At 45.7% G+C, this 17539-nt stretch overlaps 5 protein-coding genes and 1 long non-coding RNA gene across 7 annotated transcripts; 2 read left to right on the top strand and 4 right to left on the bottom strand.

Moving 5' to 3' along the window:
- Positions 1 to 1051: 1051 nt before the first annotated feature.
- On the bottom strand, positions 1052 to 7308 carry Nup188 (nuclear pore complex protein Nup188). Of its 2 annotated transcripts, none has more exons than XM_018011488.2 (8): positions 7168 to 7308; positions 5881 to 7106; positions 5715 to 5824; positions 4692 to 5650; positions 2570 to 4631; positions 2355 to 2509; positions 2079 to 2292; positions 1052 to 2009 (listed from the first exon to the last, which is right to left on the bottom strand). In XM_018011488.2, the coding sequence occupies exons 1-8, from the start codon at positions 7191 to 7193 to the stop codon at positions 1173 to 1175; spliced, it is 5589 nt and encodes a 1862-aa protein (XP_017866977.1). In that variant the 5' UTR covers positions 7194 to 7308; the 3' UTR covers positions 1052 to 1172. The 2 variants fall into 2 exon arrangements, with proteins under 2 accessions (XP_017866977.1, XP_017866978.1); XM_018011489.2 differs by having other exon boundaries at positions 5887 to 7106.
- Positions 7309 to 7383: 75 nt separating this feature from the next.
- Positions 7384 to 7733, top strand: LOC149268368 (uncharacterized). The gene is made up of 2 exons (XR_016270419.1): positions 7384 to 7524; positions 7596 to 7733. It is a non-coding gene; the product is annotated as an uncharacterized LOC149268368 (long non-coding RNA).
- A 729-nt stretch (positions 7734 to 8462) lies between these two features.
- Positions 8463 to 10265, top strand: LOC108616359 (uncharacterized). The gene is made up of 2 exons (XM_018011503.2): positions 8463 to 8730; positions 9100 to 10265. Exons 1-2 carry the CDS (start codon positions 8670 to 8672, stop codon positions 10122 to 10124), a joined length of 1086 nt encoding a protein of 361 aa, XP_017866992.1. The 5' UTR covers positions 8463 to 8669; the 3' UTR covers positions 10125 to 10265.
- Positions 10266 to 10513: 248 nt separating this feature from the next.
- On the bottom strand, positions 10514 to 12506 carry LOC108616361 (uncharacterized). Its single transcript, XM_018011506.2, has 2 exons — positions 11359 to 12506; positions 10514 to 11300 (listed from the first exon to the last, which is right to left on the bottom strand). Exons 1-2 carry the CDS (start codon positions 11738 to 11740, stop codon positions 10669 to 10671), a joined length of 1014 nt encoding a protein of 337 aa, XP_017866995.1. The 5' UTR covers positions 11741 to 12506; the 3' UTR covers positions 10514 to 10668.
- Positions 12507 to 12655: 149 nt separating this feature from the next.
- On the bottom strand, positions 12656 to 14365 carry Obp49a (Odorant-binding protein 49a). Its single transcript, XM_089470912.1, has 3 exons — positions 13569 to 14365; positions 13311 to 13505; positions 12656 to 13179 (listed from the first exon to the last, which is right to left on the bottom strand). The coding sequence occupies exons 1-3, from the start codon at positions 13617 to 13619 to the stop codon at positions 12799 to 12801; spliced, it is 627 nt and encodes a 208-aa protein (XP_089327038.1). The 5' UTR covers positions 13620 to 14365; the 3' UTR covers positions 12656 to 12798.
- Positions 14366 to 14502: 137 nt separating this feature from the next.
- LOC108616363 (epimerase family protein SDR39U1) lies at positions 14503 to 15832 on the bottom strand. The gene is made up of 4 exons (XM_018011508.2): positions 15674 to 15832; positions 15178 to 15617; positions 14881 to 15111; positions 14503 to 14816 (listed from the first exon to the last, which is right to left on the bottom strand). Exons 1-4 carry the CDS (start codon positions 15693 to 15695, stop codon positions 14622 to 14624), a joined length of 888 nt encoding a protein of 295 aa, XP_017866997.1. The 5' UTR covers positions 15696 to 15832; the 3' UTR covers positions 14503 to 14621.
- Between the last annotated feature and the right edge of the window lie 1707 nt (positions 15833 to 17539).

The raw sequence follows: 17539 nt of genomic DNA, 5'->3' as shown, positions 1-17539 counted from the left end.
GGCTCGTCGGACGCCAAATGACGTCACTTGCCGACTAAATACTATTTGAGCTACTAAATAGCTGAGTGATTGACAGATAAAGAACTTGAACAGATTACAAGCTGTAAAGTCAAATTGCTGATTTTATAGTTGCTCTATGTCATTTTAATTACAGTTTTTGCACGAATTCATTACGCATATTTTTTGCACAGATCCAGCTCTTTACGGAAATAAAGGCAGCAGTTAGTTGACCATATTCGTGAAGTCTTTGGTAGGGCACACCGATTGGCAGTCAAAGATTTTCAAAATTCGTTTAATTGTAGGCATTTGATATCTGTGCATAATAACGTATTTCTCTGCTTGATTATTTGATCATTTTAAATTCAACCGCTCAACAATTCGATAATTACTATCGGTTTGCCGCCACTCGACTGTTAACTAACAGAATTCTGTTAACGGCATGTTAATTAACAGTATTCTGTTAACTTTATGTTAACTAACAGAATTATGTTAACTTTATGTTAACTAACAGAATTGACTACTGTTAATTAACAGAATTCTTTTAACTTTATGTTAACTAACAGAATTCTTTTAACTTTATGTTAACTAACAGAATTCTTTTAACTTTATGTTAAATAACAGAATTATGTTATGTTAATTAACAGAATTCTGTTAACTTTATGTTAAATAACAGAATTGTTCTCACTAGCTGTTAATTGGCAGCGCACTCAATATAAACTAAAATCAAAATGTAAACAAAATATTCCACCTGCTGGGCATTTCTGTTCGCCTGGTAAATCAGTCGAGTTTCAACAAAAATTTGCGTCTGACTATGATGAGCTAGACTTTAAAACTCTAGCGCTAAAAGTATGCTGCATAATTTAAAATATGCAAGTTTAGGGCCATCCCAAAAGTATGCAACATTACAAATTTGCGTTGAATTACCGCACAGCCGAAAAGTATGCTATGATATAAATGGATTTGCATTTGTGTGATCGTCTCAGAAGTATGCAATGAAAAATTTTACACCCTGCAGAAAATGTTAGCACCCAATAAAGAAAAATCATATGAATAGTTTCAAATTGTTTATTCTTTATTTAAACATGTATACAATTTACAAACTTCCTAATGATTTCACATGAAAATACAAGCTTAAGCTAAATTATATTCCTATTTTAGCTTAAACTAGAATCCTATTCGGTTTGTGGTATAACGCTAAACAGCGCAGACATCAGCTGGAGATAATCCTCCTCGACAAGCTGCACCTGGGACAATTCGCAATAGATGGGCTCCGTGGGCGGGGGCAAGTACTGCACCTCAAGCGCCATTGACTCTGCCGCATACAAGCGTTTTCTGTTCTCATGTTGGGTTTCGCTAACATCTGTTGAGTCCTGCGGCGTAGATGCTGCCATCTGGTGGCGACCACCTGAATGAGGCGCTGCAATGGGGCTTAGCATGCGAGTCATCTCCAAGCTGCCAGACTGTGGCTGCAGTGGTTGGGGATGCTGCTGCAAGTGCAGACGCCGTACCACATTCACGCGCAGCTCGTTGGCGGTGGTGCTGCGACGTGCCACCTCGTTGCCGCGCTGACTGCCGGAGGCAATAGCCGGGCTTCGGCCCACATTCTGTGGCCTAAACTTCAGCAACCCGTGCTTGCGCCGCACCCACTGACAGCGTGCGTCCCGATAGTCCACGATCACCTTGCGACGCACAAACTCATGGAAGCTGAGCAGGTCGCTGCTAATGTCACGTCGCACAATTTGCTTCCAGCGCGGCTCCAGTTCCGGCGAGCGTATCACATAGATGCTTTGCGAGGCCACCAGCATGAGCAGATGCTCCAGCGCCACCAGGCAGAGCTGGCCATCCAAATTGGAGAGCAATTCGCTCGACGGACAGCCGGCAGTGGACACAGAGTGCGAGAAGCTGCGCTGGCCCTGAGACGTCTCACCCGAGGCAATGCGGCCTGTCGCCTCGCCAATCTCCACACTGGGCAGCGTATTGAGCGGCACCTCGTGGAAGCCGTGATTTTGCTGTGTAAAAAGAAAAATATTTATATAGATATTGCTTAAATATAATGCATCTCGAATCCTCCCACTCACCATAGTCAATGCTTTTACGTAGATGGTCACCATGTTGAGCACCATGCCAAAGGTGAGAGTTAAGCTGCTCTCATTCAGCTTAGGCGCTCCAAATTTAACGTCCAGCAACGGCTGCCACTTGTGCGGCTCATAGTAGCTGCAGCAAAGGATGTCCAACAGATCGGGACTAAACTTTTGCATTGCCTTAACACAGAATATAATGATGTCAGTCAGGCTGCGGAAAAACAGATAGTTATTAGTTGCTTGCGCTGAGCTCAGTCTTATTCCACAACTTACTCATTACAAGCATTGATCATATCATCATCAATGGTAATCGATTCCATGTTGCGCAACATCTCCAGCTGCGAGCGTCTGCCGGCGAGCAAGCATTTCAAGTTGCGCTGCTGATGAAACATGGACATGGCGTGGCACATCAGGCCTTGGACAGCATTCTACGAATTAAATAAAAATTATAAGAGTGAGATGCATCTATGTAGGTTGCCTCAACTTACCATAATGTTGAGCATGGATGAGCAGTTCTCCTGCGCCCATTCCTTGTGATCATTCGTTAAGCTGGCTACTAGGGAGATGGCCGCCTTGATTAGCTTCATGGCCGCGGGCTCCAGGGACTGCTTGCCCAGCAGCAGGGAGTCCACCAGATAAACCTCATGTATGCCCACGAATTGAATGACTTCCTGCAGGAAGCACTTCTTGTGCTTGTCGTAGATGATGTTGACGAGCTCAATGCCACGCGAGTAGATGGGCCACCACTGCTCCATAGTCCAGACGTTGTCCTTTGTGGACTTTTTGAATGAGAGCTTCGCATGGAGCAGTTCGCGTGGCGGCAGCAGCTTCAGCCACAGATGCTCGCCCATGTCGCAGTACAGAAACTCTGTGGAGCAGTTGCTCTTGGCGAACACGATCAGCACGTCCAGCAACTGGATGCTAAGCGTTCGCTTGTTATGGACGGGCAGCGTCTGCGAGACGCTGTGCAGCAGACGCTGGAAGAGACGCACCGACAAGAACGGCAAATCCCAGTTACCGGGTCCATCCATAGTAAAGATGGTCGCAACTGTCTTCAGGAGATTAAGGCACAAGAGGAGCGAATTTGTGGTTACGGTGCCATCGTTGGCTTCCTGCGGCGGGGTTTTCAGTGGCGGCTTCAGTGGCGCCTGTGGTTTCTCCATATCGAGCAGCTCCCTTGAAATGATGGTAACCACAGAGTTGAGAAAGCGCATCGATATACTAGATTCCTTGATCAGGAGATTCGCATAGAGGTGCGCACACTTGGTTATGATGGCCAGGCACGCTTCCTTGGCGCGCACATGCAAGTCCTCGTAGCAGGCGCAGATGCGTAGGATTAGTTGTTCCAGCTGCTCCATGAGCTCCTTCTCCTCCTCGCTGCTGCTCGTGTAGGACTGCTTGAACTGCAGCAGTATGAATATGTACAGCTCGGCCAGCATGATGAAGGGACGCATGTCCTCCAAGTAGTTGGCACGGTCCACGAGCCTTGTCAGACACTTCTTGGCCAGCAGCTTGAACTGGGCATCGGGTATCGTGATGAACGTGGGCTGCTTCTTCAGCAATATGACAATTAAGTCCTTAAACGATTGCAAACAGCATATCCAGTCGGGCAGCTCCTCGTTGCAGCTCTGCTTAGCCGGAACCTTGGGCAAATTGAAGATATAGTCGAGCCATTGCTGGAAGCAGTCGAGCTCGAAGAACTTCTGCATCACTTCGCGTAGGTCGGTCTTTTTTTTGCTGCCGGTGCTGTAGATCTCGATGGAGATAATGTTTATCAGCTGCGTGTAGACCCTCATTTGGGGCTGGCTGGTCGGCTTGGTCAAGAGCGGACTGCATAGCTTTCTCCAGAAGTGAGGCTGCTTAAGCAGCTCATCCACGAGCATCTTCAGATTGTGCTTCCACAGCGAATGAAAGATGTTCAATACCTTGCAGGGCAACGTCTGCTGTATGATCAGCGGCACCTCCTCGAGGCCATCGAGAAACTCCTTCATGTAGGTGACAATGCTGTCCCCAATGCTGGGCGTGCACTCCTTGCCGAAGAACGAGCGCTTATCATTCGCATAGTTGACCTTGAAGAAGGCCTCTGTGACGCCTGGCTGCTTGGCTATGCAGGCATCCACTAGCTCCAGTATGGCTATCTTAATCGAATCGCTCTCCAGCTGATCGGGCATCTTCTGCATGAACGTGAGTCGGATCTGATCTGCCTCCATGTCCAGGCAGGCCAACAGCGACATATTAAACTCCAGAGCAATGCGCTTCAACAGTCGACAGGACACGATGGGCAGCCAGCGATCAAATATGTTGCTCATATAGCTGCACACAGTGGGTATGATGCGCAACGTGTCCCGCTGCTTGGGCTGCGTATAGATGAGCGCCTCCAGTGGCGACAGGGCGCCCGTGCCGTAGACGTGGCTCTTCAGGCAGAGCACCTGCATCAATATGCGCATAGAGAGACGCACGAGCATCATGAGTCCATGCGGCTGCTGCTGCATCCAGTTCGTCTCCAGTTCCATGGTGTATTGGACAAAGGCGTTGCCAACGCCCACAAATCTAGAGAGACAAGGGTTAACAGAAAGTCCATAATAGATAAATCTCTATAGGTAGATATACTTCAGAAGTATTAGTCCATTGTCCAGATTAAGCAGCGAGTAAACGCACACATTGAGCAGCAGCTGTCGCTTCTCGCACTTCACCTCGTTGCTGCTGCCCATGATATCAAAGAGATCGCATATGAAGCTGAGCACTTCGAAGTAGATCTTGTTCTTGTCCAGCTGCGACTTGAAGTGCCAGGTGTGCAAGTGGGGAAACACGTCGCGCAGCAGAAAGACCAAGCCGGGTATTTCCACTTGCAGATAGCGCTGCCGCTTGAGCTTCGTATAGGTGCGCAGAAAGTGCAGATAGGCCAAGAGGAAATCGTAGCGCTCCTGCTTCTTCTCCACATTGTCGATGATAGCGCCCAGGAAGCGCGACTCAAAGTAAACTGCGCTCGCACAGAGCTTGTAGTCCTGCAGCGATTGACTGCCCGTTTTGGGCAGTATATCCAAATGGCTGACACGCATGAAGATCTCCTCATCCACGAGCGGCAACAGCGCAGTGCACACATTTAGGCAAATCGATAAGAGGCGAGCAGGCGGGCACTGCACGCTCCTGAATTTGCTCAGCAAGTCGATGCACATCTCTGTGGGATGCACCATCTCAGGGCTGATGGCTGCTATGGATTTGATGCGCTGCAGCGTAAGCTCTAGATACCTGAGCCCTGCCTCGACACGTAAAACACGCTCATTCGATTCGAAGTCACCGTGCAGCTGCGCCTTCTCGCGCAGCAGGCAATTAATCTCGTGATGCAGTGCATTGAAGAAGTTCACCTGGCAGCGAAAGTGCATGTAGAAGCCGTTGGCATGCTGCACAGCGGTGCAGCTGGTGCCAATGGGCAGCGTGAAATCGATGCCGGGAAAGGCCTGCAGAGGGCTGGTGAGCTCATACTCATTCGTTTCCAACTCCCTGAGCTTGTGCGCCTGCTCGTCATACAGCAGCGCCAGCATGGGCAGCGACTCCATCTGAGCTTTGATCTGTGTATGAAGAATGTATTCATGTACAGTTAATGCAAATAAAGAGGATTAGCTGCCAGCTTACATAGTTGCCTTGACCAGCCTTGGTTAAGGCATAGGCCACGTTGGCCAAGTCTATGAACTGCAGAGGAAAGTTCTCGAGCAGAGTATTATACAAGGAGCGCACACCATCCTCTGGGAAAAGAGAAGAAACCTTTTAGTAACAATTTAAGGGCACAGCCTTAACAAACCTTTACGATTGCAGAAGTCCTTGGCGAGTTGGGGAAAGGAGAGCAGCTCACACAGCAGCGCAAAGATGCCATCATAGCGGGCGCAGCTGCCGTCGCCATCGAACAGGTCGCACATGTAGCACAGTTGGTTATAGATGGTCTTCCTCACGATGCGGGAGAGCAGGCTGTCGTCGGAGAACATTGCATGTGTCGCAATGCTGTGCAGCAGCTCGAAGCACTTGAGCTCGACAGCTCGCTTGCCCAGCTGGCGGCAGCGCAGCAGACTGGAAGCATCATCGGCATCGTTTGTGCCGCGCAGGCGCAACAGCATCCAGACGAGCAGCAGTGGGCCGTGCTCTGGCCGATGATGCATGCTGGATATCTCCACATGGAGCTCCTCAATAAGTTGTTGGATTAGCTCTCCGTTGTCACTGTCCAGGCACTTGAGCAGCAGCATCAGCTCCGAATAGGTTAAAGTTTTGATCAGTTCTTTGTGATAGGGATTTGACTCGTTGAGATAGCTCTGTAGGCGACCAAAGGAATGCTGCTTGATGGTGGAAAAGAGTCGCGTGATTTGGCTAAAACTAAAACTTCTGTGCTCGCTGATCAGCAGCAGAATGTGCAGCACTTCGTTGGTCTCGCGTGCGTTGCGCTCCGACCAGTTGGTCAGGCGATCCGTGCAGTGGAAGCTCTCGCCTGCCAGCAGCTTGCGTGGCGGCAGCTCATTGATCAAGCTATCCAGTTGGTTGAGGTAGGACTCGAGCAAGCGTTCCAGTGTGATCTTGTCCACAACTTCCCTATACTCTGCATGGTACGGATGATTGGGTACGTGGTAAAAGACAAGCAGATTCTTCACAATCTTCAGCACAATCATGCGCTCCAGGGAATAATAGTGACGAATGTCATCCAACAGCTTGGTCATGTTCGTCTCTGTGGAGATGAGCTGTGTGAGCAGACTGGCAGAGCCCCGATACTCTTTGGTCAGATAGTAGCATAGTATCTCCCAGCATTGAGCGGACTCCAGGTTGAGCAGCTCCTGCAGACGTTCTGTAAAGGGCAACAGTTTCTCCTGTTTCTTTTCTTTGAGCAGCGCGCAGAGCTGCACATTGGAGGCGCTCTTGGGCTTGAACTGCAGGACGCCTGCCTGCAGCTCCGAGCAGACATTCAATAGCTCTTCGCGCACTGTGCCTTTGGGTGTTTCATAGTGGATACCGGACACCATTTGCCAGAGGCGCTTCCAATCGTATCTGAAATGTATCATAATATAATAAAACTCGTCTACTTTGCTTTGCTAGTCAAGACACTTACATAACATACTTTTCGACGGCGGGCATTTTCGATCAGTTTTTGTATTTAATTTTTGATTAACTCTATTCACAGGCAAATGTAACAATTCAACAACAAATATTTTAGCACGCGCAATTTTGTTGCGATGAGCGCTGCCAACTTGGCGAAATTAACCAACCGGCAAACGTTGAGGCAGCTGGCAACGCGTAACAGCCAGCATCGCTCGCAGCTGGCAACGCTAAATGACATGAATCTCTGCTGTTCCCCTTACGGTGCTGCCAGAGATTTGAATTTGGAATCTTAGCTAATAGCTATGTTTAGATGCGTACAAAAATGTGTTACTTTTATTGTAAAATATCTGCTGGCTAAATATCCAAAGTAAGCAGCTTTTAGAATATGCCAATAAATCTCCATATATATATATTTATATGCGTATATATATTCAACAGATTTATACCAGACTTTGAAGAACCTAACACCGATGAGCCACCCGATCCAACTGACTCAAGAAAATTTCCTTGAATTGTCAAATTTTAGGAACATTTGTTCAAAATTTACATTTTTTAATAAAGGACTATCTTAATTGATTTCTCTCTATTTTTTTTTTTTTTTTTTTTTTTTTTTTTTTTTTTTTTTTTTTTTACAATATAAATAAAAATGTTTTAAATTAGAATTCAAAAAGACAAAATATACATATGTACATATGTTCAAGTGACTCAAATTTTGAATATAACTTTATATAATACACATAATTTTATATTATATAATAAATACCATTAAAATTATATATATGAGCTTAATAGATTTCACGATGTAAACCTTGAAATATATTTAAAAAATAATAATAATAATAATTAGTTTTAAATTATTAATATAGTACAAAAATTGTAAATATTTTACAGATTTTTAGATTTTTTCTTTGAAATATATTTTAAAATAAAAATATTACAAAATGACTAAATTAATTGATTATATTATTGTAGTATTGAGTTTTAGTCTAGACATTAATTAAGGTGTGTTTAAGTTATTATATTATCAGATTAATGAAATAGTGCGCAGCTGCTAAATGTCATATAAACATATCTATACACATATATGTCTGCATATATATGTACAGTCAATCAGCATTCGTTCTAGATACTTCAAATACTATGACCTAGCCGCACAGCAGCCCGCACAGATCTGAGTTCAGAGAGCGGCAGCAGCCAAAGAGCTTTATGCTCAGTGTGCGAGAGCGAGACAGAGGGCGAGTGCAAGCGTGCGACAGAGAGAGAGAGTGGAAGCTTAAGCGCCTGGCAGCCGCCTGCAGCCCACAAAATGTCCTTCGGTTAGTAACAGAAAACTATTGAGAGCAGCCAGGTCTAGGCTGAGTAGCTGAGTAGAGCTGAGTCGAGACGAGACGAGAGTCGAGTAGGCTGTCAGAAAATCAATTTTAATTAAAGCAGCAATAGTGCTATCAAATACATAGACTAGCAGCTAACTAAAATAATAATAATAATACTAATTAGGAATATCATCGACAAATGGCACAAATCGCATTGAATGGTGCAGCGAACAATAATGGCAGCGCTGAGGAGACTGAGCGTAAGTACTAAAGCACTAAATGAATATAAATCTGTACATGTGTGTGTGTGTGTGTGTGTGTGAGTGCTAGTTGTGATTTTGATTTCGATTGAAGACTGTGAAAATGTGTATCCTTCAGCTTTGGCTATGCTTGTGCGTCAGCAGCAGCAGCGCTAGCATCCTTGCAGCTTCGGGCGTTTGACTAGGATGTGGGTGGCTGCGGCTGCGGCTGGTGGGTGGTGGGTGGAGGCTGGTGGCTGGTGTGTGGCAAGCTGAGAGAGAGCGAGCGACGCAAGCTGAGAGCGAGAGAGGCTGCGCAGCTCGTGAGAGCCGTCATCAGCAGCAACAGGTGCTAAAGCATTGTTTGTTTTCCATTTCCTTTTTCCTTAGCCTATCCCATTAGCGATGATGAGCTGGACGACCTGGACGACGATTGCCTGCTGGAGGAGACGGAGCTGTCGGGCAGCGCGAATAGCATAGGACGCGGTCCGTACGAGCGCGCCTGGACAACGGAAGCGACGCGAGCCCTGATACACATCCGCGGACCCATGGAGGGCAGCTTCACGGAGGGCAGGCAGAAGCGGACGGCGCTGTGGCTGCACTGCACCCGGCAGCTGCAGCGGCTGGGCTTCCGCTACAGCGCGGCCAAGGTGCAAAAGAAGTGGCACAACATCCTCATCACCTACAACAAGAATCTGAACAAGAAGTACGTCTCGGGCTACGTGCACTGGGAGTTCTTCGAGGAGATGTTCAAGTACTTGCAGGGCAAGAAGGCCGACTTTGATGTGCAGCTGCAGCCCGTCCAAATGACGACGCAGCAGCAGCAGCAGCAGCAGCAACAGGTGCAGGCACAGCAGCAACAGCAGCAGCAGCAGCTGCAGCAACAGCAACAGCAGCAACAGCAGCCACAACAGCAACAACAGCAGTCGAAGCCAGCAACGCCTCAGGATGGACAGCCGTACATAACGCCCGTGGATCAGGTGCTGTTGCAGCCGCAGGTGCAGCTGCAGCTGGACAGCAAATCGAATGACGAGTTCGACGAGGACAGCAACAGCTTGTCGGAGGTGCGTCAGCCCAAGCTCGAGTACGATGCCGATCAAACGGGCAGCACCAGCATTCCGGACCAGACGGATAGCCAGGAGATGGCAATGGCTCCCACAGGCAAGCTCTACGAACAGTTGCAGCCGCCGCCCGCTCAGCAGGACGACATCTGGTGGAAGGACTACTTCGAGCGCAAGCTGGACGTGGAGCGTGAGAAGATGGAGCTGCAGCGCAGCTTGCAGCGCGAACAGCTGCAAATCCAGAAGATGTCCTTGGTCCAGCAGGAGCGCATCGAGCGCATGAAGATCGATGCCATCAACAGTCTGACGGCCACGCTGCAGAAGCTCGTCGAGGCCAAGTGCCGCAGGGCCTAGACGGAGGGTCGAGTCGAGCCACTAAGGCTGAACTGAATGAAGCACTACAAAACAGTATTAAACTAAGTTCCAATGCATATCCTGTCTGCTTGATGTTGATGTGTAATCCTTATCTCTGTGTAAATACAATTTGGACAATTCGACAGATTTGGTTTCCTTTTTTATTGGAATGGGATATCTATAAGTATTAACTAATTAATATATATCTTATTTATGACTGCGTTGAGTCAGCACAAAGAGAATAGTATAGAGAAGAGAATAGTGGAGACAATAGTGGAGAATAGTATATATAGAGGTTGAGGGATCCCATTATTTATTTTCGGGAAATGTGGGTTTATTTCTTGTATTATTAGATAGGAATGGAATGAAAAGGGAAACTTTTGGCTATCTAGGACTGATTTATATTTCTCTATTTCGTACACCTTTCTATTATGGAACCACATCTTATTTGACGTTTAATACCTCACTTCCAGTTCGTAGTTATCTGAGTTATTTCATATATATGTATAGATGATCTATGATTTATTATGTTCCATAACTTCTCCTACAGCTGCCAATTCACCTCGAACAGTGTGGCAATGGAGGTGTCGCTACCATTCGGCTGCTGCTGCACTCCGTAGCTGAGACGCCACAGATCCGTGGAGTAGACCAGGCACTCGCCCGCAGCCAAGCGCAGACTCAGATTGGGGCAATTGTACTCCTGGCAGGGCTGCTTGGGGCGCAGCTGCCAGTCGAAGTGGCCACTCAGCTGTTGTATGAAGATCAGGCCACGCACATAGATCTCCGTTTGCGGGCGCTGCTGCCGATGCGCCAGCAGCAGCCAGCTGGAGTAGTAGGGCTCCAGATGCACGGGGTAGTAGTAGGGTTTGTCGGCATAGAGGCGCGAAGCCTTCACCGCCCGCGACTCACAGTTGCGGAAGTGCAGATGCCACGCGGGGCTGGTTGGAATCTTCTGCAGCGCAGCATCCAAATTGAAGAGCTGTCGCAGCATCAGATTGCTGGAGACGTCGCAGGGCTCGCTGGAGAGCAGCTCTGGTGCCCGCTCCAGCAATCGCTGCAGCAACTGGTCCAAGCTCAGCTCGAGCTGGCAGTCGCTCACGATAACTGGCAGACCGCGCTCCAGATACTCCGCTTCCAGCAGGGAGTAGCTGGCATTAGAGACGACGGGAATGCTCTCTGAAATGGATTTGAGATGTCAGCTATATATATAGCTGTGCCCACAGAGCGTTCATACCCAGCTGCTCGCACAGCGCACAGTTCTCCCAGAGAGTTTCGTGTCTGCCCAGCGGCTTCGGCTGCCAGTCAGTGCTCCGCTCCGACTCCCGTTCGATCAGGCACTTGGCATTGTAGTAGAGCGTCCAGTCCCAATAGGGCAGCAGCTCGATCAGGAGCAGGCGCCCCAGGGCGCTCAATGTCCAGGCACAGCTGTCGCAGCAGCTCCACAGCAGATAGACCAGCACTGCGGGCAGCAGGAGCCACTGCACCCACTTTCTCAGTTTCAGTAGTCGCCAATGCCAGAGGATTGGCTGGCATATGCTGCGCATTTCCGACTCGCTGAATTCCTGCTTCCGGCACTGCGCCACAAACTGCGCCAACTCGCTCTCAATGCTCGCCATGGACACGTCCTGTTCGCTTCAGCAGCAGAGGCCAAATGAGACTGCAGGAAGCGCTAGCTGGCTGCCCAGGCTGCCTTTACTGCCTGCCTGGCCGACTGGCTGCCTGGTTGAGTGTTTGATAAGAACATTTTCAATTGCGGAAAATCGAATTTTCTATTTCATTGCGCGCTCAGGCGTGCAAAGCGCTGATAAGCAGCGCAAAGGATAATGTGCAAGGACTAAACCCAATTACGAGCAGATCTAAATGCATTTGCTTCAAATGGAATTACAGCGAAACAAAGTGGGAAAGCGAGTTGAATAAAGTTTTTTATAGATACAAATTTAACTGGAATTATTTAGGAATAGAACAGAAAACCTAATTGAAGTATATTAAAATGCTTGGAGCCTGTTTCAGCTTTATTTCTAGAATTTTCAATTAAAGTCTAAGCTTGAACCGATTCTATAGTAAATGTAAGCTGAAATTCTCTAAAATATAGAAGCTAAAAAAAAGCTGCGCATCGTTGAGATCCCAAAAATAGATTTACTTATATATACTTTATATAATGTATTACATATACATATAATAAGCCAGCGCAGGCGCAAACAGATTTCTATCGAGATCTCAGCAATTATTGGAGTCTGCTTGGCATAGCGAAATCTCTAAATGGAACATCAGTTTAGTAATAATAAATTAAATATTCATTGTAATTGTGAAACAGAGCGTGCCCAATATGGAAGTGACTGACAAGTGGAAATGACTTTTTATCTAGGTCTTATTCGACCCTAGATGAGGTGAGGAATACAACTATATTGACTCAGCTCTTCTTCTAACTGTTCCATAAACCTATTTTCCCCATTCATATTGCTTTACAGGGTATCTTCTAGTTTCGATAAATGTTTTTTGTTTTTGTTTTTTTTTTTATGAATTTCTTCACATTTTATTCGGGTCGCAGCGAGGTTATATAGGACTCTTTTTACATCAATTATTTTAGGATATTTTGAATATTTTCGTTTTTTCTTCTGCTCCTCGGGTAAGTGCTTTAATTAACTATTGGGGGTTTTCTTTGCTGACTCTCCAATTAGTTATCCCCACCAAATCGATCGCGCTTGTGATGCTTGCAGGCCTTGAAGTAATCACGAGCCTCGTTGCATTCCTGGGTATCGCTCCAAATGGAGGCGGGACAATTGAACATGATCTTGCCCAGAACGCAGCCAACCAGGAAGACGGGCTTGTGGGGGCACTTCATGGCGCCGGGTGGTGGCGATGGGCGTGGTCGATTGCTCATCTTATCCTTGAACTCGTCCATTTTGGCGTTGCATTTGCCAGCTGCTTCAGTGGCAATGCTCTCCAGCTCAGCGTTGTCCTTGTAGATGTTCTTCAGGTAATCGTTGAGCGCATCGATGTCCACCTCGTTGTCCTTATAGATGCCCGTCTCATTGAAGATACAAGAGATGTAGCACTAATTTGAGAGAGAGAGAGAGAGAGAGGGAGAGAGAGAGAGTGAGAGAGAGAAAGAGGGAGAGAGAGATGGAGAGAGAGAGAGGTATAGCTATCCATAAATTTTAAATCTCTACAGAAATCTCCGCTTACTGGAGGAAGGAACGAATGGTGACGATGTCCACGTTTTCCCTCGGTGCTTGACTCCATTTGCATTGCTGGAGTTTGCAGGTATTCCTTGCATTTCTCATTTAACTCGGGTGTGGCGATCTCCGGCAGAGGGCAACAGGTATTGGGATTCACGAACTTCGGCTTCTGGCTGCAGTCGACATCCGCTTGGGCCACGCTCTGTTTCGCATTTGATTTATCAAAATTATTCATTCAACATTTGGAGGTTCGTGTTTCAGTTACCCAACAGGTGAGCCCAACGATGAGCAGTAATTGCTGAGATTTATATAACATTATTTAGCACTTCCAATGGTCCAGCTACGAATGAGCTAGACATGACATGTCATGAGGGTTTTATAGGCGTTCCATGCTGATTGTGAAGCGCAAATGAATGATTTTTAAAAAATTTTATTCGGAATTAACTTTTTTGCTATGCAATTATTTCGATTGCCTAATTAATTCAATCGACATCGCTTGATTTCGGTACTTTTTTCTTAGTTTCGGATTACCTCTAGTTAGATTCTTTGGATTTCTGTGTGGGCGGTTTAGCTTTTTGTGTAGTTTAAATAATTACAATAACAAAAGATCGATTCCCGAATTTTTATAATTTTTTTGTTGTTTATGAACATGTTAGAGATTATCATTGAGTTAACAGCAGGCAACTCCACACCTTTATAAAGAGGGAATAAAAGTGTGGAGTCATCTGCTGTCAACTCAACGATTTATCTTAAACATTTACGTAAACTAAACTACATATGTAAGTATACAAATTCTAGGATCTCTTTCGGTCATTAGCTCTTAACCCTTGCAACTCTTTAGCATGTTATATACTTGAAATTTATGCAAATAACTTTGTTCTTATGGGGAATTCCTGACTAGAAGATATTTATCAAAGCATTTTACTGATCTTTCATACATAGTCTGAAACACAGTGCATGCCACGCCTTCTTCAGCCTCCTACATACACGGTTACAGAACTAATATACCCTAGACTCAACATCCATTTTTAATGGGTGCAATAATATTTAATAATAATAATCGTTGCCCATGAGTAATACGTAAACAAATTATTTTCCATAATTATGCGAATTATAGACTAAAATTTCACAATGCTCATCAAGTGCCTAGACATGATTAACAAATATGTCTCTATGTACATATATATAGACAATGTATATACCTCGTATGTGCTCTAGTTTAATCGATATAATACAAATGAAGATCGTTTTAAATAATAAATAGTTTAACAACGCCAATTTCAAGCATTCATAACAAATTCTCAACTGCTTCAGCTCTCTATTTGCCAACAACTTCGGCTACGGCAGACTTCACATCCGGATACTTGAATTGATAGCCAGAGGCGAGCGTACGCTTGGGCTGAATCTTGGCGCCACTCAAGAGCAGCGCGGAACGCTCCTTGCCAAAGATGGCCTGCACTACGAACTCGGGCACAGCGAACAGGCATGGACGATTCAGAGCGCTGGCGAATGCCTAAAGCAGGGAGGGAAGAATTGGTCAATTTGGAGAGTCAGCACATCAAATCGAAATGGTTCACCTGTGAGAAGCCCTTGTTGCTAACAATCTCCGGTGCAACGCCGTTGAAGACGCCCGACTCGCAATTCTCAATCAGATGCTGGATGAGGCCGCACAGATCGTGCATATGTATCCAGGGCATTATCTGATTGCCAGCGCCCATGGGACCACCGAGACCCAGTTTGAAGGGCAGCCAAATGGATTTAATCATGCCGCCATTGCGTCCGACGACAGCGCCAGTGCGCACGATGCTCTAAAGTGTCAGTGTTGGAAAATCGATATTGATACATTGTAACTCTAGATGCGTGTGTACACCTACACACTTATCCTTCGAGTCACCGGAGCGCGCTGCTTCCTCCCAGGCCAGGCACAGGCTCGACATGTAGTCGTAATTCACGCCCTGATCGTCCTCAGTGTACGTCTTGGTCTCCGATGGCGGATAGAGGCTAACGCCACATAAGTTCACGAACGATTTCACCTGCGGCGCTGCTTGAATCGCCTGACTCAGCGTCTTCGACGAGTTGACACGCGAGTTCCAGACATTTTGCTGAAAGCCCGGCGTCCAGCGTCTGGATGGGTCCAGCACATTCTGACCAGTTGCATTTACCACAGAGTTGACGCTGCTTGGTATGCCCTGTTTTTCCAGTTCGTGCCAGGTGATGCGCTTCGGACCGGGCATCCGCGAAATTACAGTTACTTCATAGCCATTCTTCGCCAAATGCTTCGAGAGATGACTGCCGATGAATCCAGTGCCGCCACCTGACGGCAACTCCAGTCATTAACTAAAGCCACGACTCTGCATATTTTAAACATACCTATTAATGTGTGCTTGGACATTTGCAGCTGGTTTTAACGGCGCTTTCGGCAAAACCTTAAAATTGTTTTATAAGCGTTTTGTCTGCTTCTTGTTTACGTAAATAGACGTGCTGCCAACTTGATACAAAGCAACAAGTACTAAGTGGTAACGCTGTGTTAAAGTGCTGCCAGACTAGCGATGAATTTTGAAATTTGCGCGGCAAGTAAATTGGTTCGAATATATTTGTATGCTGCCAGACTGGCTAAAACTAAAAAAAGCTTTTAGCACTGGCGCTGAAATTCAAAGTTTTGCGCGGCAAATAATTTTGCGTATAAAAAGTTAACATTAAAATAGTGCGAAATTATAGGCCTACATAAAAAAGTGTATGTAAAAATGTATGCAAAAAGTTTGTTAAGCTGTGACTGTAGTCCAATAACGACTTGAAAGGTGTATCGACTGTTAAGGCTTTTAGTGTCAACGCGAAGTGCTTTTTAAGAGTCTGATAAGAGAGAGGGAAATAGTGGGCATGCATTAAACAAAAATTGGTGTGTTGTGCTCTGCTGCGCTTATCTTATTCCGTTGAGCGTTTAAAGTTGGACAAGCCACAAGGGACATGCCACACACACGCAACCACACAGACACACACACACACACACACACACACTCGCAACGATTGGCAGTAAAAGTGCAAACTTTGCTATTATACAGGCAACGCTTTCTTCTTGACACATGCAACCGAGACGCATACACACACACACACACACACACACACACACAGCTAATGGCCAACGAACGACTGGGTTAGCGCCTCTCCCAGTTGGAGACCGAGTACGTAGCCAAGTTCAAGTGCAGCAGAGACATCATCCTCGCTTGTTTTGTTTTCGGACCAAGTCATTGGAAACTCATTTGCATACACATTGCCAGCATTAACTGACGCCAAGGGGGTAACAAGGAAGGGCATGATGACTTAGGCTAGAGTCGTGCTATAGGGTTGACAACAGTTTGTCTCGCCCAACTATGTGGGGGGCGTGCAGACATGGGCGTGTGCTACGGTCATGTGCCGCCTTTTGTGCAGTCAAATTTTATGCCTTTGAAGCGTTAGAAGAATTTGCATTAATCGCAGCAATTATTGCGCTTCATTGAGTGAAAATGAAATAAAAAGTGCTAGCCAGCCATAATTATAGCGTCTGCGCCGTTTTATCTATTCCGGCAATCAGCCGGCGCACACGTACCACAGAAAAAAAAATATAAATACATACGTATATAACGCAATAAAAGCAAATAAATGAGCGTGAGATGCAATATTAGGCGGCAAAAGCTAACGAAACAGCTGCAGCTTTAAGGCTTAACCAACACTTGTAAATGATAGGCTTCGTTAAGTAGCAATATTGATCGTTAAGTTGCTGTAAGTAACCAAATTATGTGTTAAAGGCTATGAAGCGCTAAAAAATACCAAATTTTAAATACATAATTTTAATTGCATGGACTTTCGTTAAGCCTGAATGCTTCTTTGAGTGTTGGGCTGAAAGTGTTAAATACTAAATAACATAAATGCTAATAAATAGAGTACTAAATAGAATTAGCCTTTTATATTAGGAATTTGAACTTGCTTAAGCATTAATTTTATTAAATTAACATTTTGTTGTTCCTTAACTTTTATTACTCTAATTAACATGCAAGTAATTTAATTAGCTTACGTTAAGCTTTGCCTTTTTTGAGTTTTTTGCTGAGGATAGTGCACAAAATACTTAAGCTTGTATAAAAGAGGATTATGCACGATTAAGCTATCAAGTGGGTAAACTAGCTGTGACCGTCAAAATTAAGAACAAAACAAAAATCATTGGCATTCTTCAAGAGCTTTCAATGAGTATATAAGATAGCGAAA

This window comes from Drosophila arizonae, chromosome 5 (assembly GCF_054131065.1).
Source record: "Drosophila arizonae isolate 15081-1271.41 chromosome 5, UAZ_ARI_1.0, whole genome shotgun sequence".
NCBI lineage: Eukaryota > Metazoa > Arthropoda > Insecta > Diptera > Drosophilidae > Drosophila > Drosophila arizonae.
Note: the sequence above shows the minus strand (reverse complement) of the source record. Positions and strands in the feature narration are given on the sequence as shown.